The sequence below is a fragment of the Paramormyrops kingsleyae genome, chromosome 10, assembly GCF_048594095.1.
Source record: "Paramormyrops kingsleyae isolate MSU_618 chromosome 10, PKINGS_0.4, whole genome shotgun sequence".
In the NCBI taxonomy this organism is placed as follows: Eukaryota; Metazoa; Chordata; class Actinopteri; order Osteoglossiformes; family Mormyridae; genus Paramormyrops; species Paramormyrops kingsleyae.
This window is the reverse complement of record NC_132806.1, coordinates 6,732,401-6,757,063: the sequence shown is the minus strand read 5'-3', so window position 1 is coordinate 6,757,063 and position 24,663 is coordinate 6,732,401. Positions and strand designations below refer to the sequence as shown.

Here is a 24,663-nt window from a genome sequence, read left to right as displayed (position 1 = left end):
CTCACACACCTCTGGGACCAGGTTTCGAGTCTCCACTATGGTTCCATGGCTGTGGTGGTTTACATGTTCTCCGTGTCGTTGTGGGGTTTCCTTGGTGCTCCAGGTTCCTCCCAAAAACATGCGGAGGCTAATTGGAGCTACGTAGGCGTGTGTGAATGGTGTGTGAGTGTGAATGGTGTGTGAGTGTGCCCTGCGATAGGTTAGCACCCCATCCTGGGTTGTTCCCTGCCTTGCCTCCGTAGCCTCTGGGATAGGCTCCAGACCCACCGCAATCCTGAATAGGACAAGCAGTTACAAAAATGGATGGATATTATTGGACACCTTCAAAGTTTCACAGAATGGTATTAACAATGACAAATGTTGGAAATGCCACAGTGAGGTAGGTACTTATGCATGTGACACGGGAATGTTCATTGGGCTATCCCTTCTGAAGTAAAGTGTTGTAGCAATGAGGAAACCGGCTTGACGTAGCACTGCCACTATGCCCGCAATTTTGTCAGATGGGGGACAGACAGGGCAAGGGCATCAGATCTGACCAAAAACCAGTTCACTACAGTAATAGTGGGAATCAGCACAGCAGTCAGGCTGACCTTGCACAACTGGAAATTTAAAACTCCTGACATTGTAGACTGGATAGGCCAAATGATCAGAATAGCATCTTTATGGAAGAAATGTTGAGTTGGATTAATGATACCAAAGAAAGGACTGAATTATGGAGCAATATGCTTGGCAAGCTGATAAAGGCATATAGGGGTAACCGAAGCTTATGATTTCCATATGATTTGATTATTTTGAGCAGTGTGCCATTGTGAACTATATGCAATGGCCATCTGATTATCACTGCTGTACATTTGAAGTTTATGATTAATAAAAACATTACAAATTACAAAAAAAAATCAGTGAAATTTAACTTTGAATTTATTTATTTTTTTTTACATTATTGTTCGCTTCAAACCAGAAAAAAAAACTATGTACATAAAGTTGTTCTTTTTCCTTTTCTTGTTTGTTATATAATCTCTAAAACATTCAAAATTCTTAAAGCCGTGGAGGTGGAGCTGACTGGATGGTCTGGGGCCTGATCGCGGGTGGGGGGGGGACAATGTCAGAGTTTTAATAGGGCGCTGGAGGAAATGCATGTCGTTCTTTCAGAGGCATTCGGGATTCACCATTAACCCCAGGACATGTGTGTGATTTCAGGATGTTCAATAACAAAAATATAATCAAAATCACAGTGTAGTCTCACCAGGATGGCACATCACTGTCCAAAACACTTCACTGTGACATTAGTACTCTGCAACACATAGAAAGGAGTCGGGCCCACAACTATTAGTATATGGACATGGGATTCCCACCTGACAACTCAACAGATGATTAAAAAAAACCATGAGGATAATCTATCTAGCAAACCTACGCCTGTGAAAGTGCTCGTGTGCCTCAAAGTTTCACTTGTATAATTTCCTCTATATTATCCTCCCAAATAGGCCACACAACATATCCACACAGCTTAAAACAAGCAAGAAATTCTCTTGGAAAGAATTTTGAGGGGGCACATGAGGGCTTATTGTGGACTGAGTGACATGTAGCAGAGTGCTGGCCATGTGTCTCTAAACATAACCGATGTAAGCCAACTTCACAGTAAGTACTCCAGTCCATCACACATGGAAAGCCATCAATGCCAGAAAGTTTTCATCATGCTAATCATTTTTGTTAAAATCTAGTCCGGTCATTTGATTTCAGGAGACAGCTACGCTAATGCAGGTCACCAGCCCCCTCTAGTGGAACCCCTCAGCATTAACAATAACCACATAACTACTGTTAAGCACAAATGGACTTGACTGTCACTACTTTACAGTACCATAAACTGGTGTGGAACACAGATATACAGTTCAGCATGAAACAGTGGAAGCGGAGTTTGAGAGCACACACATGAAACACCCCCTAGCCTGCATGCAAGAGTGCGCAAATGTAACAGGTCTGTTTTGTACTACTTTCCACACACCCCACCTTGGGGCTTCCGGCGCTGAAGTGGCACAGACAAGCAAGATTAGGAGGCGTGGTCTTTGACCTGGATCTATGGATTATGATTGGTGCAAGACTCCCGCCCCAGCCAGTCAACTCGGCTCCAAGTCGGCGCGGACCCGTGACCAGGGTTCGACACCACAGCTACATGAATGGGCATCAAAAAAAAAAAGTTTTTACAAAGTCACACAGTTCAAAAGGTTACAGCCTTCCTTCAATGCAGATCCGTTTCTCCACACACACTATACTGGTGTATGTCTGCTACTAGGGACACATTATAGATACAACCAAATGAGCTTTGAGCAACCAGGATTCACTTCTTCTGCAGGAACACAGAGGTCCCATCATCCTCTTCTTTGCACACATGCTCAAGACCTTGCCTTCCAAAAGTCACATTTCTGTAGATCATAGCATTGTTTTGAATTTCTGTCTTTAAAGAGTTTGCCACCCAGGGCTAATCTGTACAATTAAGGCATGTGAAAAAAAAACAAAGGGGAAAAAAGATATGTACATTATTTACATGGCAGCCGGACTCCACTGCATGCGTGAGACTGTGTGCATGTTCCTTTGCAGCTGTACTGAAAGCCTTCAGCGTGTGTTCAGTCGTGCTCTATGGGTGCTGCTGGCTGGCTGTGTGTGTGGTGTGTGTGGTGTGTCCGTTACCAGCAGAGAAATCACAGCTGTAAGTTCAGTACGAAAAGCCTTCACTAAACTCAGCCCTTACATGGCAGTCGGCTCTAGCTCCTTACAAGCTGCCCGGAATTCTTCCTCCAGTCCAGAAAACTGAACTCCAAGAGGCAGAGCACAGGAAGCAGTAGCTGGGCATCGCCACTGTTATCAGTCCTTGGGGCAGCAGTTTCCAGAGGCCCTATCCATGCTCATGTCATCCTCTCTGCCCCTTATCAATCTCGCCCAAAGGGTGACAATGCAGTTTCTCCATTAAAGTACAGGGGGCAGCAGCGGCCTGAAAGGTGCCAAAAAATAAACGTGGGCCAGGTCTACTGAATGCATCTTGGGTCAAGCAGCAGTGGAGTCGTGGAAGATCGAGGTCTAGGTCTTCAGTGTTCCTCCTTCCCACAATGCACTGCAGCCACCATTTCTGCCCAGCAACTGCCTAAAAACAAGAGTGGGGGGAAAGGGAAGGAGCACGAGGAGTTAGTGGATCTGCTCCTGTCTGCCAATAGCAGCCTGACGTAAATTAGAAAATTGGTCAAAATTTAACAGACGTGAATATTCAATAACATGCATTTAAAGTAGTTTGCCAGGGGAGCAGGCAACCATACCATTAAAACAGTCTGCTTCTTGCTGTCACCAAATCAACATTCACTCGATTAGATTCCTTGGTGTTCTGGAGAAAAAACAATATCTGGGACAGAAAGAAACAGAAACCCAAACACAAAGCTTCTCCCACGTCTCGCTAAGCTCGTCCAACAAGTCAAAGCGCTTTCCATGAGAGTCTAGGGGAAGCTGCGAGACTCCTTGGTCCCCACACCACCATCCAGAGCTGCAGCTTGGCAAGTCCCTTCTTCTTACATCCTACTCTGAGGAGCAATCCTGGAAGAGGCCGCCGCAGCGCGTGCAAACCCTCCCACATGGAGTTTATGTGTCTTTTGTTGTCATTGTTCCTCTCCTCACTCCTTTTCGGGGAATGAGGTATGGAGGAACACAGGAGTTTCTTTTTTTTTAATTTTTTTCTTAATCCAGTATCTTTTTTATGAAAAGGTCGGTTTATCATTCAAACTGTTGTTGCTGCATGAAAATCCTTCATTTCAAACATCCTTAGTTTTTTTGACATATAAAAATAAGTACATATAGAATTGTGTGTGTTCATGGATGTATATATACAAAAGTCTGTATATATACACACATAAGCACACATTAACACACAGTACAGAGGGTAAGATCTTTGTCCTTTTTCATACAAAACCAGAAACCTATGAACACTGTCTCCCAGATTGCTGCTCGCTCCCCCACCCTAAAGAAAGTTCCTCACAGTTTCTAACAAACCAAAGTGCATAGAAAGAGTGTGTGTGTGTGTAATATGCATGAATGAATGTATGTAACAATATGTGTATGTATATGTATGTGTGTGTGTGTGTGTGTGTGTGTGTGGGGGGGGGGGGGGCGTGGCAGGGGTGCGAAGCAGCAGCCTTCTCGCAGGGGACAGGCAGGAGCTCCAGTCTGGCTTCCTGCTTTCCGCACATTAGCACATACACAAAGGTTTTTTTCCGTTTCGTAGGTCAAGTACCACAAAAAGTATAGAAAAACAGTTTGTTGATTAAAAGAAAAAAAAATGAATCCAACAACCATCATACTGCTTAAAAGTTGCTCCCCCTTCCCAAAGATTCATAAAAAGGGAGCACATACTCACACACACACACATACATACTCACACACACACACACACACATACATACATATACACATATACACACACAGAATGTGGCTTCTTCATACTCATCATTCCCCCACAGACCCTATAGCTACAGCATTAAAGGTCAAAGGTCACAGTCGACAGTCAATGAGCGCTTTGACCTCACTAGTTGGAGCAGCTCAGTCTCAGTTCGCACTGCAAAGTAGCACCCCCCCCCCCCCCAAAAAAACCAAAAAAAAAACCACAGACATACATGTGATCTGTAAACAACAAAAACCTCCTGTAAGGAATAGAAAAGCTTTTCGTTTCAGAGTCCGTCCCTCTGAAAGGACCGAAGAGGCAGTGTGTTCTGCAGGGTATCGGGATGAACTCACGCTATCAGCTCATCCTTTCATCTTGCATGCGTGGAAAAAATATCCGCCAGGTAATCTCTCTCTCTTTTTTTTTGGAATACATTCATGTTTTTGTCTTTTTTTTTTTCTTTTTTTTTTTTTAAGAAAAGGATAAACAGACGCATCTTCTCGCCGAGACGACAGGACAGAGGGGAAGAAAAAAGGCAGCAGCCTCCAAACTGAACTGACTGAACAATACTTCACACTGCGTGGAACGTGATCCTACAGCTCATTCCATTCGCGCGAGCAGGCACACGCGCACGCACACACGCACGCATACACACACACATACACACACACACACACACACACACACACACACACACACACACACGCGCACGCACGCACAGTAACAACACCAGACCACGTCTTTAAATATACTGATACGAACGCTTTGCACAGTTCTGTTCATAAATAAACACAAAAGAGCAAACAAAAGGGGCAAATTAAATCAGATGAGAATCACGGTCCAAACTGTACAGCTGCTGAATGCAAGAAAAATAATACAAAAATCATTTAACACCAACAGACTGGCACACACACTCGCATCCACCCCCCCCCCCCCCACTTACCCACACACACACACCTGTGCTTGTAGTGTCTACACTTAGCACAGCTATGAAAGCCGTAGAAAGGGGAGCAGGACCTAGAGCCAATAGGGGCAGCGATGTGATGCGGCAGAATGTGTCTGCGTTCATATGTACAGGGATCGTTCACACAGGTCGGGATGCATTAGTGACAAAGGGTCACGTCCCATCAGACACACACATACACAGAGCTCAGGAAGTACGAAAATCTGTTTTAAAAAAAAAAAAAAAAAAAACGGACAATGGCATCATCACTACATATCTTGGAAAGTGATGAGAAAAATATCGTGCAGACTAGTATTCTCATAAACTCACTCACACTCACAAAAATATTGATTTCTATACCTAATCTTTTTTTTTTAATGCAAGTGCAATCTTCAAGTTTTTTTATCCATTTTAATAGCTTTACTTTTTATATAAATGTTTTTTTAAAAAACAAAAAACAGTTTCTCAAGAAAGGATTTGTTTTCTGATCATGTAAAAAAGCCCCCCCAAGAATAATTCCACCTTGTAACCTTCCAGTCGTCTCTTTCTCTCTCTCTCTCACGCACACACACATACACACACGCACGCACGCACACACACACACACACACATACGTGTATGTATGCATGCGTGTAGAATTGTGATCTTAAAAAGGAAAAAAAAAAAACCCCTATTTCAAATCCCTCTTAATAAAGTGCAGTAGTTTCGATTAAGGTGCTTACTGATATAAGTGCCAGAAAATCTCCTCTGTTTGCTGTCTCTCCGCCCCCCTCCCCCCAACCCTACCCCACCTACACTCCACCCCTTCTCTACCTCCTTATGGAGGTGGGGGTGTAAGGCCAATCCACTCTTTGCCCCGGCCTCTCCCCTAGAGTGCACATTCATCATCAGGGTGTCTGAGTGTCAGACAAAAACAACAAAAAATAAACAAAAAAACAACTAAAACAGATAACAAAAAAAAGGCCTCAGGTAGCTATTGCTGTGGATCAATACTCCTCCACCATCTCCATCTCACTCACGCTTAGCCGGTCCCCAGCGCTGTGGAATGAGTACCCTGCAGGGGATGAGGAAAGGACAGTTAGAGTAACATGCCATAATCAGGACAGCCCATAATCACAAGGCATCCTGAATCTGGATGGGACCCTTCTATTCACTACCTTAAATGGTACCATGTACTCATGCCTTACACCTGCCCACTTTGGCATGACTGGCCTGCGAGAAGGTAAAGGCCACCATCTGGCTGCCTAAAATGACTCAGAATCTTGGAATTAGCACAAATGCAGCTCCAACCAGCAATGGCGTCAGACTTTAACCATTAATATTATACAAAGTCCTGCTCTAAGTGTAACATTCGATTACCTTAGGAACGACCTTACAGAGCACAGTGCGATCCAGAACAATCTGGTTGAAAGCCGCGGTTCCTGCGCTCATAAAGCTTACTGTGTGACCCTCAGATGGGTCATGGAGCCGAGGAGGGTGAAGAGGAAGCCCACCTAAGATGCTGGGGTCGGAGTGCAACATCATGGACTGCTTCTTCTTCATCTTGCTCCCTTGGCCATCGTACACGCCGCCCTTCCCCATGTGGGCTGCCTGGAACATCGACTGCAGCGTGGGGTTCACGCCCCTCATCGAGTCCTGGGGAAACAGGAGTGAAAGGCAGTGATGTCAGCATCACTCGTCTATAGAGTCAGACTGGGGCTCTCTGAACATCAACAGGCTGAACATCCTGCGAGTTTAACCTCAACTGCTTCACTCAAACATCAAGATCTAACAGAACTATAACCTGTAACTGCAAGCTTCACAAATGCACACCGTGTTAAACTAGATAAACAGTTCCTGTGCTAGCCAAGACAGAAACTACTCTCACCAATGAGTAAGTCAGCAGAGGGTTGCCATACCTGAATGGGGAAGTTCATCGTCAGTCCTGCTACTTCCTTCGACAGCTATAGAGAAAGGAAGAGATGCCTTAGTAATTTGCACACAGAGTATGGATGCCAGCTCACATCAATCAACAGAAGGAAAATACTTTAACATGGAGGCAACAAATTTTATTCACAAAACGTTTTCACTTTTCGGTTTCATGGAAAATATTGCTGGAGAACAAAAATCATGAGATCACAACTATTTAGCATGATTATTCACTGACTTTGGAAATATGCATTTACTGAATTAAAAAAAAACTTTTTAACAGTGGATTTCTTTGAACCATAAATATTCAAAACAAAAAGAGGCTGGAAAGGAGCACGCTGGATTTATAAACACAAGACAAAAAGGGAGTATCACTGCAAAATGAAATGCAGCACAATCATTTGATCTAGATTCTGTTTTGATAATCGGAAGCCAACAGCATAATTGAAATAAAAATTCTTGAACTTAAACTTGTTGAATTTAAAATATCAGTGTGAGGTAATAAAATTTGTCAATTTCTAAACATATAGCACAGATCTTTCTCAAAAAACTATGCAGCAGAACGTCATCTTCAGCATGTACAGCTTATTTCCTGCTGTCACTCGCTATGCTGTAGCAGAAACTGCCAAACTAGTCAAGCAATATCTGTTGTCAGTTTCTTGGCATATTTCAGATGAAGTAATCAGATCTTTAACCAAATCAGATAGGAGAACCTGAACAACACAAGACGTCATTAATTTACTAAACTTGTGCAACAGTCAAAGGCCAAACAATGCAGAAATAGGGAATATTACCTCAACCCAACACTATGCATCACTACCTGCCACCTCAGTGAGTGCAAACACATCTGCAGTTCACACTGCACCTTGGCCCATATCTCCAGCTTGTACAGTACCACAAATATTGAACAGCTCATATCACATTTGTCACCAGATTTCAATGGGGATTAAATTTATACAGTGGTACCTCAGAACTTGAACTTAATCCGTTCAGAACTCCGGATCGAATCCTAAAACGTTCGAGTTCTGATCGAATTTTCTCCATAAGAAATAATGGAAAACCAATTAATTGGTTCCCGGCCCCAAAAAATTACACCTAAATATGTTTTTTTTTTTTTGCATTTAAACACAAAATGAACCGGATAAAACAAGAAGAGCATATACTGTACTAAACACATCTAAGAACATTTATCAAAATGGTAATTTGTAAAGTAAGAAAATGTATCCAAACAATGTGCCCTGTCCTGATCGTCCACTCCTTCCGTGTGCCACGCCCCCTTGTTAACCCCATGTGGAATCCCCGTGTGATCAGCTGTTTCTGGTTGTTGTCATTAGGCCTCTGTATTTTGTCCACATTTCAGTTCGTTTCCCCAGTCCGGTCATTGTATTGTCCGTCTGCGTTTTGCCTGCCTTACCTGTAATTAAACCCCATATTCCCCGATACCCTGACATCTGCGCCTTTGTCTCCGTGTCGTGCCGAGCGGGGACGGAACGGAGACAATATTATTGTAATTAAATGTATTAATGGTTTATTATTAATATTAAAATAATTAAGAAATCTTTATTTTTAAATGTATTTTATTAAATAATAATAATTACTGTTACAGCTAGTGTAAACATGCACGATGCTATCACAGGGAATGCGAGGCTGAGACTGAAGCTTTACCCTTTGTTTCTGCTGAGAGATGGGCCGCGTGACTCATTTCCCCGCGCGTACAAGTTATCTTAGGTCGGCGTTCACGGTTTGACTTCTGAGATTCAGATCGAGCTCTAGGTATTTTTTTTTCGAACTGGTTGGTTCGACTTTTAAGAAATTCGAGTTCGAGAACTGAGGTACCACTGTACTTTCACAAAGCCATGCCCAAAAATGTACATTTCCATGCTCTCACACCACCCTGAAGTACATATATGTACTGTTGTGGTATTAGAGCTGCAGAATAAGAGGACAATCAGCAATGTGCAGTAACACATATTTTGATGACGATATGATTTGTGATAAATATTGAAGTGTGCATATTAGCTATATGGTTCCTGTCTTTGATTTGATAGGTACACTACTAACAGAATCGCAAAACACTAGATAGGCAATGTTTAATTGGAAGCCAACAACATAATTGAAATTAAAATTCTTGAACTTAAACTTGTTGAATTTAAAATATCAGTGTGAGGCAATAAAATTTGTCAATTTTTTAGTTTTTTTACTTTAGAGTTAAAGTGCAATCTGACAAGGCAAAAAAGATGCTTGTAAGTGAGATGGCAGATCACGCCATTGTAAACACTTTTAGAAACTTGTGAAAACTTTTAGCATGTTAATGAATCCTGGCTTTTCCACAGTATGTATGGGCACCATGTCTTTTGCAATATACATCGCGAGAGCGTTAGTTATCGCCTTCCACTGTGCTCATTCTTATCATATGGCACACCATTCGAAAACGTGTCAGGGACGGTTGCTTGCTTAACTTTGGATGTTGTGCTGGTGCTGCAGGTATTTTCATTTCGCTAGGAGCTAAACTTCTCCCACTCCACTGTGTGCCTCTGCTTTAGGTGCTGGAATAAATTTGTCATGCTACTTCCTTTGGTTGCAACAATTTTTAAACAGACATTGCAACGAGGACTCTGATGGCGCAAACCCGAACCATTGCCATGTTGTTTGTGTGCGCCGCGCTAATGTACCCATGAAGAACGGTGCGTCACATTAGCTCCGCTTCTGGCGGTCGCGTTTAAAATAAGCAATAAAATTGATTTTCATTAAAAACACATCATCCTGAACTGTAAATTCGATAAAATCGATTTATCGCCCACCTCTAGCTACAAGAAACTAAAGTTTAATTTCCCCAGCTGCCGTTGAAATGTTTTTGAAACTCACTCTTGAAATAAAAAATCTGAGGGAAAACTTAAATTAAATCAAAATTAAACACAACAATTTAAAATAACCATAATGTTTCCCATTACAATCAAAGCCCTCAACTCTGTCCAACAAGGTGCAGAGATCTACAGTGCGTGGGGAAACCTGAATTACAGCAGGATCACTAAAGCAAGACAAAATTAGATAAAAGCATATAGGTAAAGCAGCATCCCAAATATTATTTTATCAAAGCTAATTATTATTAAAATCATGCCGGTTAAACAAACATGTTTACCAAGCTAAATTTTAAACATCTCGCTATGGATATGAAGATACAGCTGTAAATCAATTAAACATCGCTAGAGCAAAATATACATCATTAATCTCATAAGTGAAACAAGTTTTATTGAGTAAAATAAACCTTAATGTAATAAAACCTGATGTCAGTTAAACTATTAAGCTAAATGTAAGTTTTTATAACAGTTAACAAAAACACTCCTTTTTAAAAACATTTGCAAACGTATGTTATTGGTGCAAACTACTGGCTGTCACAGAAGGGGTGAACTTGAAACTTATGGGGTAACTCGAAACTCACTATTCATCATCACGATTGCTTCACTGGCTAAACAGCTGATCGACATGTCAAGAGAAAGGAATTTATTTTTTGCATGAAAGCTCCATCCAGTAGGTCAAATGTTCACATGCATGGCGTGCGTAGATAAAATCATTTAAAATATTCATTGTGTATCATGCAGAATTTTGCGATATGTTTATCGAGCATAAAGCATAAATCAACTGCCATGTGATTGGTTGATTAGATAATTGCATTAATGAGAAATTGAACAGGTGTTCCTAATAATCCTTTAGATGAGTATATATATATAAATCATATGTGTGTGTGTGTGTGTGTGTGTGTGTGTGTGTGTGTGTGTGTGTGTATATATATATATATATATATATAGAACATAAGAAAATAAGAACTATACAAACGAGAGGAGGCCATTCGGCCCATCGAGCTCGCTTGGGGAGAACTTAACTAATAGCTCAGAGTTGTTAAAATCTTATCTAGCTCTGATTTAAAGGAACCCAAGGATTCAGCTTGCACTACATTATCAGGAAGACTATTCCATACTCTGACTACACGCTGTGTAAAGAAGTGCTTCCTTAAATCCAGTTTGAAATGTTCTCCCGCTAATTTCCACCTATGGCCACGAGTTCTTGTATTTGAACTAATGCTGAAGTAACTATTCGGTTGAACAGCATCCAAACCTGTTAGAATCTTATAGACCTGGATCATGTCCCACCTCAGTCTCCTTTGCTTGAGGCTGAACAGATTTAGCTCAAATAACCTTTCCTCGTATGACATTCCTCTAAGACCAGGAATCATTCTTGCTTCCAATCAGAAGGTACCACACCTTCAGATAAGGATTTTTGAAACAGTAAAGTTAAGGGTCGGCAAATAATATCCCTCATCTCTTTTAACACTATAGGTAAGATGCCATCAGGGCCCTGTGATTTATTTATTTTGATTAGCATTAAAAATAAATGCCTACTCACTAAGACTATTGTGCAAAATAATTTTGTCAACTTTACTTTAATTTCGTATTTCAAAGGTTATGATGCAAGTTTTGTTAGAATGACCAAAAATAGAATATTCAGGCTTCAAATGGCATTCTGAGTAGTATTTAAAAAATGTTTGTATACTATTTTGTGTTTTATATATCAATTCCGTCAATCGGCTGTCAACTGCATCAGATGGATTTTTTTTTCAGTTATTAAACGTATGTTCAGATTGATTAAAAAAATTAGTTTGTCAATAACATTTCTATTGTACTTATATTGTGTGTTATTTGTGTTAAATGTGTTTTATATTATGATTTTTTCTGACAGGGTTGACAAAATTCAAGGTCTCAGCTGCCAAAAATGCTGTTTAAGATAAAATAAAATCGATGGGACATTGGACCATTACAAAGAATAATAGCCGAGACTTAGATCTTTTAAAATATTTTCTCAGCATCATTAAAGAGTAAAAATAAAAACCTTCCAAGATAAGGTTGTCACTATATCCCAAAAAAAATAAATGAACATTTTTGAAAATACATATACCGCGAAATTTGAAAAATGCATTCTAATCAGTCTAATGCAGTATTTCAATGGTAGCTTTATACCAGACCCAAAATGCTTAATAGGTTGTCACGTTGATGTAAAATTCACATTGACAAAACTAAATATGTTTTTAATTCATTCATTTTGCCAAATAGGATCACGGCCAAGTAGGCCTAACTCAGAAAGCACATAGCAAGGCACACCGTACACAAAAAAAAGGATGACGCATGGCATTCAATCCAGAGGACATTTAAATCACAGTTAATCCAAAAGGGGTGGAATTTACTTTGATATTACAGAATTGTTCAGTGAAAGTTACTGCTTGACGCAACTAGATTTTGGGATGATAGCATCCCAAGGAAGTCCAAGGTTAATGTACAAAGACCACTCAGATAACCAAATATAAATGAGCTGATACAGAAAATGTGGGAGTACCATCATTAGTCAACACTAATCAATATCTAAATAGTCTCTCTGAATGAGACAAAACTTCGCTGCACAAATTCATTGTGACGGGGAACATTACAGGTTACTACTGCCAGGGATAATTTGGTTGGAGGCCTCTAATTTGCTGCTGAAAGTGCCAGACCATTACAGCAATCCTAACTAGTGCTTCTTGTTTAAAATTGCCACATTACAGCTAGACGTCCATCACATTAGTCCTCTCCCCACTGACAGGATTAATTGAGGCATTAAGGGCACTGGCTTTAGAAGCCATTAGCCCCAGAGACAAAACCGCCACTATCGCTCTTGCAAATACAAAATGTCGGGATCCATAGCAACCAGCCGCATCGCAGCTCCATCTGTGATTCACGCGCTCCTGAATTCACCCGAGCTGCCGGCTCCTAATGCTTCCTGCATTGTTGTGTGCACAGAAAGACACTGACTTCCATGGTCAAAAAGCTTAACAAATCAGGACTGTAGCATTTCCATTTCCATAAAGCTTTGAGTTGGACAGTACAATGCAGATCTGCTCCTCTCTCTCCTCCCCCATAGAGGTTCAAACACTCTCCTCCGTACACCCACCTGCTGTTGCTGCCTCTGGTGGTTGGCTTTCTGTTTGGCACGGCGCTCCAGGAACTGTTTGGCGAACTCTTTGGCTTCCACAGTGTCCCCCAGGTAGGAGCGGATGAAGTCCAGCACGTCGTAGGGGGACTCCACCTCCTTCAGGTATGCCACAATGGTGGCAACTGAAGAGCAAGGCGGGCAGAATGGGGCACCATGTAACCCAGGACCAAGTAGGTATACAGGACCAATCCAACAAACATACCAAGTTGTGCATATGCAATTCTCAACCATCAGAACATGAGTACATAGATAGTCTAAGACCGTATGCAAGAACCAGGCAGCTTCTACTGACAAGCTCTTCAAGCCAACTGCTGTTTAAGGTCATTTCAGCAAAACATTCAAAGGCAAGTTCTCGGGGAATGAGGACGAGCCAAACTAGAGAGGCTCAACATTTAAGAGCGAAGGAGAGCAAACCAGAGAACTGCAAAGGAATCCGCCGATGCGGAGCAGGAGGCCTTACCATCAAACGAGGAGGTGGTGTTGTTGGCGGACGTGTTGAGCGCGTGCAGCATCTGCTCACACCAGGTGGTGAAGCCGTCCTGCGGCTTCATGCCCTGCAGCAGCTTCAGAAGCTTGTCCTCCTCCTCTGTGCGCTTGCGTCGGTTCAGCAGGTACGGCTCACTGCTCAGCGACAGACAGCAAACGGACGTCCACGTCACATGGGAGCAGGCCACCGAGTGGCAGACGTGCGAGATGCACAGGGATGAGGTGCCCTGCGGGCCGGCAAGCCGTACCTGAGAGACGGGCTGCTGCGGCTGGTCTTGAGGCCCATGTTGCGGAGGCTGGCCTGGCTCTTCACCGCCTCATCCCAAAGACCCAAGCTGCTGCCGCTGGACTTGGCCTCCATGCCGCTGCTAGCCCAGAGTCCACCTGGGCCATCGCTCCACTGCCCCCCCAGCGCAGACACACCAGGGTTCCCCAGCGACATGCCTCCATGCTATAAATGTAGGTGTGTGTGTTGCAGGGCGGGGGGAGGTGGGGGCACAACATTAAATTGCTTTGATTCTTCCCAAACTTTGATATGACTTGATTAACAGTAAGAAACATGTAAATCACCTCCAATCTGAGCACAAAGCTGTTTGCTGGATGCAGTTTGACTGCAAATTGCACTCACGAGCCTTGACCTTATGATAACCATGATAAAAATGCCTTAATGGTGAAATTGCAGTTTTTACATTCACTCTCTCTGTCATGATGCATATGCACCGCATATTAACAATTGACCAGGGATGTTCACAAATCCCATGGCCAATAGAAGCAGAGGGCCAATCGATGTGCGATGGTGCCGGGGTTTATACATGGGGGTGGGGCTTCGGTCCGGGGGCGGGGCCATCACTCACCCTCTCCCTCTGTTGCTGCTGGGCCCTCTGCTGCTTGAGCAGCTGCCTCTCTGCCTCCTGCTGCAGCTCCAGCACGCTCAGGGGCTTGCCAGGCTTGGCCAGCGGGACCGCGGGGCCGCCACTCCAGCCCGAGCCCACCTGCGAGGCCTGCTGCTGTGTCTGCTGGAGGAGCTTCAGGATCAGCTCCTGCTGCTGCCTGCACTGCTGGGGAGGGAGAGACCGTCACAGTCACTCACGGCGCCCCCACTGGCGCAAAGCTGTAACTGCTAGAAAAGGAATGTGCACGATTTGTTTAAAGTTACCCATCAAGTGAGTGTTACTGAACCGTGTATATACACACACACTCTCACACACACACACACACACACACACACAAAGGTCAAACGTGGCAAAAAAGGGGGAACGTATTTGTGGCATTGACAACATTGGCTATGTTGACTAATCGCGGCAGCACTAGCTCCTCCCCCCACACACAGCCGCTCCTCCCGTTCGCCCCATACCTGTTTGCGCCTGTATAGCTCCTCCTCCTCCCGTCTCTTCTGCTCCTCCTGCTGCCTCCTCTTCTCCTCCCGGCGCTTCCGTTCCTCTTCCTCACGCTTTGCCCTGAGTTCTGCGTCCCGTCTCTCCTGCTGGAGCTGGGGGGGGAGGAAGCCAGTGTTACTCCAAAGGTCCATGTTATATAAAACCACAGCAAACTGAAATTACCCCAGCAGGTTATGCTGATATACAGCACAGTAATACCCAGGGATGCACAGTCATAGTAGATTCTGATCTTACAACTTATTCAAAAGCAAAGAATTCATTTTAAAAATTGTCAGGCAGCAATGGTAAATTATGGGACAGCTGAAACATCCACGAAACACAGCATTAGACCATTACCACACTGTACCATAGGTAGCCACTCTCAGAACAGGAAGAGCTATCGTCCGTTTTAGCATCTCAGCATCATTAGCAGAGTCCCACATAATGAGTCCAGGACTCTAACAGCTCCGGCTCTGAATGGTAACATGCACTGAGCACTCTTACAGCTGCTCTTAGTGGAACAACGTTAATGAGGTTTTCCTGGAGGTCTGAACACAGCATCACCCCACCCCCCCAGGAAGACATGCCCCATGCCTCGGGCAGCTCTCACCTTCTGAAGCTGTTCAAGAGTTGGACCCTGAGTTGAAGAATTCATTGTTAAGTCCCACAGACTGGCTTCACCGCCTGTGGGGGCAAAGCCAAAAAGAGTCTAAGCCCTGAACTGCGTAAAGCTCTGCTGTAGCTGCAGGCTGAGCCGGCCTGCAATAACCTGTCACGCACAGAGACCAGTGTCCAGCACATTCAGCCAATCAAGGGTCAAACACATACAAGTCACCAGGTAAGCAGCTGATATTAGGTATTTATCAGACCACTAAACTTCTACTGGATGTGGTTGTAATTAGTTGCGAGAGACTGAGGCTTCTAGACCCAGAGTGGGAGGGATTATGGTGTGTTTTCATTCATTCATGGGCTAAATCCAATCTGACCCAAAATGGGACAAACGGGAAGCTAAACCAACTAATGACTGACGCTGCACTATAATCCCACCCACCCTGGATTTTGAAGTCCTGATTATTATGAGGTCGAATGCCACTTCATGTTTTGTTTTTAGGTGTGAGAGCCATAAACGACAGCTTACACATAGAGGAGTGTGTGCCATTGGGAGCGCCGGGTGTGTGTGGGCTTGCGGGACCTTACCTGACTGCTGTGAAGCTGAGGTATGCATATCCCACATGGACCCTGTATCTGGCACTGACATTGATCTGCTCATCGAAGGCATCATACCCTGATCACCACACCTGCGGGCAAACAGGGCCACACATGTACAGGGGACCTTCCAGTTCAAGGTACATTAAATCATATCTTTGTGCGTGCAAAGGCCATGCAATTCTCATAGCTGTTTCATGTAAATGAAAGCAAATGCATTAATAAACATGGTAAGTGAGGGGCTAAGCTGACACGTCCACTGAGTGTAGCACTGAATTAGCACTCGCGTTTAACACAGAAACCGTCACCGACTATCAGCCGCTTAACATCTCAGGCTCTCAATACCAGTATATTCAGCATCTTTGGGCTTTTACTCATTGTAAGTTTGTCACCCCAGAATGTTACCAAGTAGCACAATTTGATTCTTGCTGTAGCACTTTTGGGCAATCAGGATGGGAGTGGCATCGAATGTAAGTGACCAAGCTGCTTTCCCAACCCCCCCCCCCCCCCCCCCGCTGCACACAGACTGACCGCCACCCCAAGAGGCATGTCGCCAACTGCACAACCTACCTGTTGATGAGCTGGAAGAGCTGCTGTTGCTGCTGGAGCTGCTGGAAGAGAGCAGCCGCCGCCGCCAACTCCTGCTGCTTCTTCAGCCTCTCCTGGTCCAGGTTGCCCTGCATGGTGACACACGGGCACGCGCAGACACGCGCAGACACGCACAGACACACGCAGACACACACAGACACGCACAGACACGCACAGACACACACAGACACACACAGACACACACAGACACACACAGACACACTGTCAGCCATGGGGGTTGTATCACATTCAGAGCAATGCTGAAAACGGTAGCATGCACAATATTAATGTGGCAGAAGAATTACCCACCCCCCCACGCACGCTGTCACTCACAGCAGGCCCCCGAGGTGGACCGGGGCGCAGGGGCTGTCTCACCAGCAGGGGCGGCGGGGAGGGCCCAGGGGCGAAAGGCACACGCCCCCACATCTTGATGACGTCACCCAGGGGCTGAAAGCCCTCGTCGCAGCCCCGCTTCACCAGCAGCGTCATGCTGAAGTAGCCCACCTGGAACCACTCCGACATCTCCTGGGGGGTAAAGGGACCTGGGGGGGACGGGTGGCAATTAACCCTCTGGGGGGAGGGGCGGGGGGCTGCACAGTGTGTGGCATCAGATATGAGTGTGTGTGTGCGTGTGTGTGTTTGTTTGTATTACATTGTGGGGACCAGACTTCCCCAAAAGGTATAAACTTTTTATCCTTGTGGGGACATTTTTTCGGTCCCCATAAGGATAACCGCAATTTTATAAAAATCCATTACAGACTAAAAACTAAAACAGGCAAAAGATTTGCATTTCATTTGGTTACTTATGGTTAAGGTTAGGGCTGGGCAGGGGTTAAGGTTGGGATTGTTGGAATTAAGGTCTTTCCCATACAAATGAATGGAGAGTCCCCACAAAGATAGGAATGTGTGGTGTGTATGTGTATGGGTGCCTGTGTGTACCCTGGATCTCTCCCTGTGGGTCCTTGTAGAACCACTTCATGGCAGCCTCGTGTGAGAGTGGCAGGGCGGCTGCAGTGTTGCATCTCTCCTGCAGGGTCTGGCTGAAGCTCTCCTCGTCCTGCAGTGATGCCACCATCTTCTCTGCCTCCTGCAGCATGGAGTGCACATACAGATCAAGGTGAAAACATGCCTGCTAGCTTCATCACCTCAAACTGGACAGAGCTACAGAGGAACCAAACCTGTTGCAGGTGCTTCATGCCCTCATCATCCTCAGTGTCGCCCCCTGGTGGCGGGAGGTCTGTAGCAGCAGAGGAGGGAGGGGATGAAGGCAGGCTGGAGGAAGAGCTGGGGCTCATTTGAGCGGCGCCCCCTGTGGTGACACCGTCTGTACAAAAACATTTAATTTACAGCCATATTTATGCCTGATAAAATTACTGCCTTCAGTTTAGGATAGTAATAGTAAAGCAGGAAATGTTATGAGCTTCTGCGTAAAACGAATGTGAGCCATCCGGAAAATGGTAACTTAGCCAATGACGGGATATTTAAAGCTTATGATCATTACTGTGCAGCTAGACCCAAACATGAGAATAGCAGAGGCTTGTCCACGCTGCACAGACCCACAGAGCCCAGAGGAGCCTGCAGATGCAGCCGGGGGTGGGGGGCACTGTAGCAGAGGAGCACAGCTCTATGCTTACAGAGAGCAATATGGGCCGGGTCAGGCTGGGCCCGCACTGCCTTGCTACCCAGCACACAGAACCAACCCAAGGTGGGATGCGGTGCAGAGATGGCAGCTACCTTCACTTGGCAATTTGCTGGCCTTGGCGGGCTGTGGGGCACTGGGGGGCTGGGACACCTGCGGGGGCTCCAGCTCTGGTGGGTGGGGGTGGGGCTCCAACACTGAGGAGGCAGGGGTGGAGACGGAAGGTGGGGAAGGAGGAACAGCTGACTTGGCCTCTCCATCACAGATGAGGGGCACCTCTTTCTCTTCAGCTAGAGAGGAACAGGAAATGAGGAGCAAAGAGCTTTTAAGTAACAAGACCACTCGCTGTAACCTGGGGAATAACCTGGTAACCATCGGCCAGATAAAGTTAGAAAGCCACGGAAGCTGTCACCATGGTGATCTCCATGGCAGGGAGCACCGAGAGGCTCACCTGTATCCTCCCCGCTGTCTTTCCTGGGCCGCATCAGGCTGCTTTCATCCTCTTCCTCTAAGCCCTGGAACTCCAGCTCCTTCTCCTCAGGGATGGGATCCGTGGAGCCCTTCTGCGTTATGCAATTGGAGGGGGACAGGGTGAATGTGAAAGGTGAAAAACTGAAGGAACCCAGAAATATACAAAAGGACAGATACATCTCTCTCACAGACATAAAGAGAGACGCGGATACAAACACAGAGAGGCACACGACAGACAGGGACACCCAGTTTACATATTCCTATAAACATGGGGACTCGCCTTTCATATCTATGGGTATTAGGGTGCATCAAACCCCCCAAGTGAAAAATATTTTCATGGCTATATAAAAAAAATGTTCTATCTGTACTAAAAACACACTGTGCAAAATAATTTGAAATTTGGATAAGTTCTACCGGGTCCACAACAGCCATGAAATTCTGAAATAACGGCAATAATTCATACTTTGGAATAGTTATACTGCAAGCATTAATGATTTCATGTTTTAGTATTTAAAGTGGTTAATAGTGGATATCGATGGCACCGGGGAAAAACGGCGTATCCAACAATTTGTCAATTTTACAGGGGAACGTTTTTTCTAAATGGTGGAAGTAAAACGTGACCTAGATTTGAGAGCCCTTGTGAACATACTGAAAATACTGGTGCTAAAATCTGAGCCTCGTCCATGTTCACAAGCTACTCACTTCCAAATCACAGCACAGACTGATGTCCCTTACGCGAAAATTGCATGATATGAAATGCATGTGGTTTTGTTTAGTTGCTTTAGTTTCGTTCCCGCCCATTTTTCACTTACGCGGATTGCGCCATACTATAGTGCACTTACGCGGTTTTTCCCAGGTGCCATCGATATATCAGTCTTTTTGATGTTCACTATCAGTTCTTAAGATAGACATACTATTATACTTGCCCAGAAGTATATTGCTATTATATTGCTGCTGGAAGTATTGGAAGCTAAAAAATTAGTTTTACCACATTGTGGGGACATTTGGGGAAAGTGAAAGGGGAAAGTAATTAGTTATTGCTGACACACCACAGCACACAGTGTCCTCTGCATTTAACCCATGTGTCACATCATGACATAGCAGGGGGCAACTAACTCAGCACCCGGGCTTTGAGCAGTAATTCAGCAATGCTTGGAGGCAGTACTTTGCACAGGGTACCTCAGTGGTACTTAACTGGTCGGGGATTTGAACCAGCAATCTTCTAATTAGTGCACATCTCTAACCAACTGACCACCACTGCCACTATGTGTAATACACACACACACACACACACACACACACACACACACACACACAGAGAGACAGACACACTACCTTGATGGACAGGAATGCTCCGGAGGAGTCGAAGGTACCCATCTCTCCGTCCTCCTCATCCGTGCACCATTCCGGCAGCCCATCCCGCTCATCCTCCAGGCCCTCACTGCCTGCGCGCCGGCGCCCCCCTTCAGAATGCTCTCGGAAGTCGAACTCAAACTTACGCCGGCGCCCCTCCCCAGGCCCGGTGTGCTCCCGCCAGCCCGCAGAGCGAGGCCCCCCATCTGCGAGAGTGAAGACAGACAACACGGCCATGGTCACCACATGGGAAGTGCAGGCTGACTGGAAACTCATTTTTTCTAATGAAAATACAGCAGTACAAAGAAAATATTACCCTAATTATGCCCAAGCCTACCCTACACATTTTGGGGAAATCTGAAAATGAAATCAGGTGTAGATCTTCATCCATATAATGTTTTTGTGAAACAGTAATAAGATCCATCAAATACTTTTTGGTTTATCACATTCACAATGTCAAATGACGTCTGCTTTCACCCTTCCCTTTGATGCCACTAAATGGTGTTTCTTCAATTTTGGAGTTGTCTAAAAATTTGAACAGTTCCAGTTCCTCACCCAAAGCAATGGGACTAGAATATGGAAGTAAATCTGTGTCATCACAATTTTATATGCCACTGAAATTCTAACATTGAACATTTATACATTGGAAATTCGATGGTCCGAATTCACATGTAAAAATACGAGGTTAAAAATACGAGTTATACATCTGGGATACCAAGGCTAAGCAATCGAATCTGTGGCTGCGTTCGACTTCATGTAGCCGCTTACAGCACAACAGCAATGCATTCCGGTCCTGACGTTTGTATCCCAGGCAGTTCCGAGGCGTTATCTGCTATTTCTCCCGAATATGACGTAAAGCAGTTATAACTGTTTTTCAGTTAATTTACCTGGTAAAATAAAGAATAAATAAATGACATAAATGCTCTAAAAGTACATGTTAGTGGAAAATGTATTATTAGTTACTGTAATGTTGCGCTGCTTTATTTGTTTAATTGTCGAGTCTGTGAAGAAGGCACTCAAGTAAGAATTGCATTTTACTCAGTACATGACAATAAAATCTTTGATTCCTTGAAATACATGTATTTGATATTTTTCCTGGCAGCTATCTTTTTACACAGAGCCACTCTACACAATAGTTAATTTTTTTCCACTGCTAACAGTTTGGATCTGGAGTTGGTTATTGGAAAAGAAGTAATGTGCATGCAGGTGATATTTGTATATATTTATCTACACCCTTCTGGCAGTGCGGCCATTGCAGTCAGGTCTCGCAGACTACGAGGAGTAGAAGTTGTCCGACTTGGCTGCAGTCAGTTTATACTCCACCCCTGCAGCCGCAACCAGATGCTCTTGTCACGTAAGCTGCAGACAGACCTAAGCCCAAGTCGAACGCAGCCACAGATTCGATTGCTTAGCCTTGGTATCTCGTATTTTTGCATGTTAATTCGGACCATCGAATTTCCGATGCATATTTCCAATGTATAAATATTCAATGTTAGAATTTCAGTGGCATATAAAATTCAAATTGTGATGATACAGATTTGCTTCCATACTAGAAAGTTTGAAAAAAACCCTTCAAATATTTTTTGAGTTATCGCACTAATGGCATCGAGTGATAAAACTGCTCCTCTGTGTCATCATGATGTGATGCTGTTTCAGTTTTGGTACTGTCTCTAAATTTAAACAGTTCCAGTTCGTCGCGCAAACAATGCATCTGCAAAGTATGAAAAAGATCCGTCTAATACTTTTTCAGTTATCACTTTAACCAAAATGTTGGCAGTGGACCGGTCCCAAAACCATGTGTTTTCCTGGGGAACACAATTGACCATACGCCTGTGGCTAGCTAAAGGCAACACAAGGTGCTCCATTTGTGGGTATATTTGGAGAAGCTTCATTCCCACAAAGCATCAGCAAGACCCAGAGAGCACGAGTACCCTAATTCAGCATTATCCAGCACATTTCACCACTAAACCAGAGTAATATAGCCTGGCTGTCTGGGAAAGCACGGGGCGACCTGGGATCAGCCACGTCAGACTGGCCATTTCTGAAACCATATTTAGCGGGGTGACTGATCTAAGATCAGCAGTCAGGAGTTGCCATCTTACCATCTCTGCGGGTGCCCGCCACTCTCCAGCTGCCCGCCGGCTCACCGGTTGTCTCCTCCTCCTCCTGCTCTTCCCGCAGGGTGCGCCAGTTCTCGCTATCTGCACGGGCGTGGTCCTTCCGCGCCCCGGTGCCCGTCTCGTCGAAGGCCACACGCACGCCATCCCGCCTGGGGGGCTTCTCAAAACGGCGCTCGCCCCTGTGGTTGACAGAGGCGGACAGTACATGGGGTATCTTTCGGAACATTCTTACAGTTTAAGGAAGGAATGTTAGGTCTGCTTTTGTCCTGTTATCCCAATTTTTCCCACCTTCATACTACCCCACGGAGGCCATTTCAATGTCCAAGTCATGCAAAATTCTGACTATCTGGGTCAATACATTTTAAAAAAAGAGGAATATTGGGACAGGCCTTACCGATCATCCCAGCTCTGGCTACGATGGATCTCCCTCACGCTCCGGCCAAAGCTCCCCTCTCCATCCTCAATACTTCTTTGGTAGAATCCACTGTCTCCCCTCCCACGGCCTGTGGATCCAGACACAAACAAGCTCGCCATCACACAGCTTCACTTCCTCATAGATGCTGAAGTGCCGCCTTTAAATTGGGAGTCTCCCCCTTTTCACCCTTCAACCCTGTCCTCACCTCTGCCGCCTCTTGTGCTACCCCTGCCCCTAGTCGCGCCAGCCGGGATAGCCCCACCTCCTTTTCCCATGAGCCTCAGCACGGCCACGCTATTCACAGACATGGAGAAGTTCCTCTGGAAGGGATGGACAACCAGTCACATACATATGTACAGGTAAAACACACATACAGATGCCTATAGCTGGAAATACACAAAACAGGAGGCAACTACCCCATTCTGCAGAAGAAAACTTGTTAAAATGAAATTTCCTGCAGCTAGGCAACAAGCCAAAATCCATTAAAAGAAAAGGACAAAAGAACTCATTCTAACAACTCTCTAACCAAAAAGCATATCCACCACCTGGCACTCAGGCCACTGCTCAAGAAGGGGCTGATTTCTTGATAAAGTTTCTAGCTAAAGGACAGGATGCAAAGAAAAGCAATTTTACACATATGAGACACAAACAAGGCAGTGAGAGAGATGCTGCTGCTGTTCATGGATCATCTCTTTACATAGTCACAGAACACGTGTCATGTGACCCCCTTCTCTGAACCTACACCCCGGAGGATTATCAGTGACAGCCGTCAACATTCGACATCGTACTCTCAATGTGCCTTCAAATAGAATCTTAAAAATACCCATATCGCAGTGCGTATGTAAGCAGCACTGAGAGGGACAGGCGTGTGCAGCCCTTGCCCATGGATTCACCTGCTCCTCCTCTGTCAGCGGAACCAGGGCCAAAGGCTCAAGGGGTTCATCCTGCAGAATAGCTGAAAACTCCTTATCCTGCATGTCTTCTGGAACCTACGACACACATACATGGGTAAGCTGAACTCCATAAATGGGGGTCACCATCTCCAACGGGCAGCCGGGCAGGCGGCTTGTGTGCTCACCTTGTTGTCTTTGATATAAAGTGCTAGCATCTCCTCCCGGCCGTAGCGGTACTCGGCCAGCTTGTACTTTGGCATGGCTGGGGAAGGGGGAGGGGACGCCACACTTCCACCACTGGACAGTGCACGGAGCCTGAGAGAGACGGGGAGGAGGGCAGCATTAGCACACTGGTTAAGCTCCAGTATCCCACCCTAAATCCACCTGCTATGTCCCAGAATGCGCCAAAGCAAAGCTGGAAATGCTAAGGACTACGTTCAGGTCTGCCATTGAACATGACCCTGGGGGGGGGGGGGTTGTGCTGGGCTTATGCAGGATGACAAACATCTACCGACACTCCAGTTACATTCCATCATGTACTGGAGGGGAAGAAAAGATACCAAACTGCCAGAAAGCATACACCGAAACTAGACAACTGCACCCTTGGGGAGGCGATAAGCCAGGGTTTGACCGGGGGCCAGATGTGCTGCAGGCTACCAGCAATGCGACAGACAGCACTGAACCCTCCTTAGCCGCCTGCAAAGTAAGGAGTGGTGGTGGTGGTGGGGGGGGGGGGGGGGGGGTGTTACCATTCTGGGCCGAAGTTGAGAGTCTCAGCAGTCATATTCCTCTTGTCCACAAGGAGCGGAGTTTCTGACAAGACAAGCAGAGAG

General features: G+C 45.1%; 1 protein-coding gene across 7 annotated transcripts in view; it reads right to left on the bottom strand.

Moving 5' to 3' along the window:
• Positions 1-900: 900 nt before the first annotated feature.
• Positions 901-24,663, bottom strand: part of gigyf1a (GRB10 interacting GYF protein 1a) — a 34,401-nt gene continuing 10,638 nt past the window's right edge. The window contains exons 3-26 of one of the 7 annotated variants that reach the window (XM_023790474.2): positions 24,580-24,643; positions 24,016-24,145; positions 23,831-23,926; positions 23,143-23,257; positions 22,917-23,025; positions 22,505-22,701; positions 20,385-20,608; positions 19,030-19,141; positions 18,674-18,868; positions 18,118-18,263; positions 17,879-18,026; positions 17,315-17,481; positions 16,922-17,028; positions 16,343-16,443; positions 15,756-15,829; positions 15,124-15,258; positions 14,624-14,824; positions 14,018-14,220; positions 13,744-13,904; positions 13,242-13,405; positions 7,256-7,300; positions 6,851-6,992; positions 3,303-6,411; positions 901-3,133 (exon numbers count right to left, since the gene is read on the bottom strand). In XM_023790474.2, the coding sequence (XP_023646242.1) occupies positions 6,344-6,411; positions 6,851-6,992; positions 7,256-7,300; positions 13,242-13,405; positions 13,744-13,904; positions 14,018-14,220; positions 14,624-14,824; positions 15,124-15,258; positions 15,756-15,829; positions 16,343-16,443; positions 16,922-17,028; positions 17,315-17,481; positions 17,879-18,026; positions 18,118-18,263; positions 18,674-18,868; positions 19,030-19,141; positions 20,385-20,608; positions 22,505-22,701; positions 22,917-23,025; positions 23,143-23,257; positions 23,831-23,926; positions 24,016-24,145; positions 24,580-24,614 (3,075 nt within the window). In that variant the 5' untranslated portion in view covers positions 24,615-24,643 and the 3' untranslated portion in view covers positions 901-3,133; positions 3,303-6,343. Of the gene's footprint in view, positions 3,134-3,302; positions 6,412-6,850; positions 6,993-7,255; positions 7,301-13,241; positions 13,406-13,743; positions 13,905-14,017; positions 14,221-14,623; positions 14,828-15,123; positions 15,259-15,755; positions 15,830-16,342; positions 16,444-16,921; positions 17,029-17,248; positions 17,482-17,878; positions 18,027-18,117; positions 18,264-18,673; positions 18,869-19,029; positions 19,142-20,384; positions 20,609-22,504; positions 22,702-22,916; positions 23,026-23,142; positions 23,258-23,830; positions 23,927-24,015; positions 24,146-24,579; positions 24,644-24,663 lie in introns of all 7 variants that reach the window. The other 6 variants (XM_023790470.2, XM_023790473.2, XM_023790469.2 and 3 more) reach the window with 6 other exon arrangements.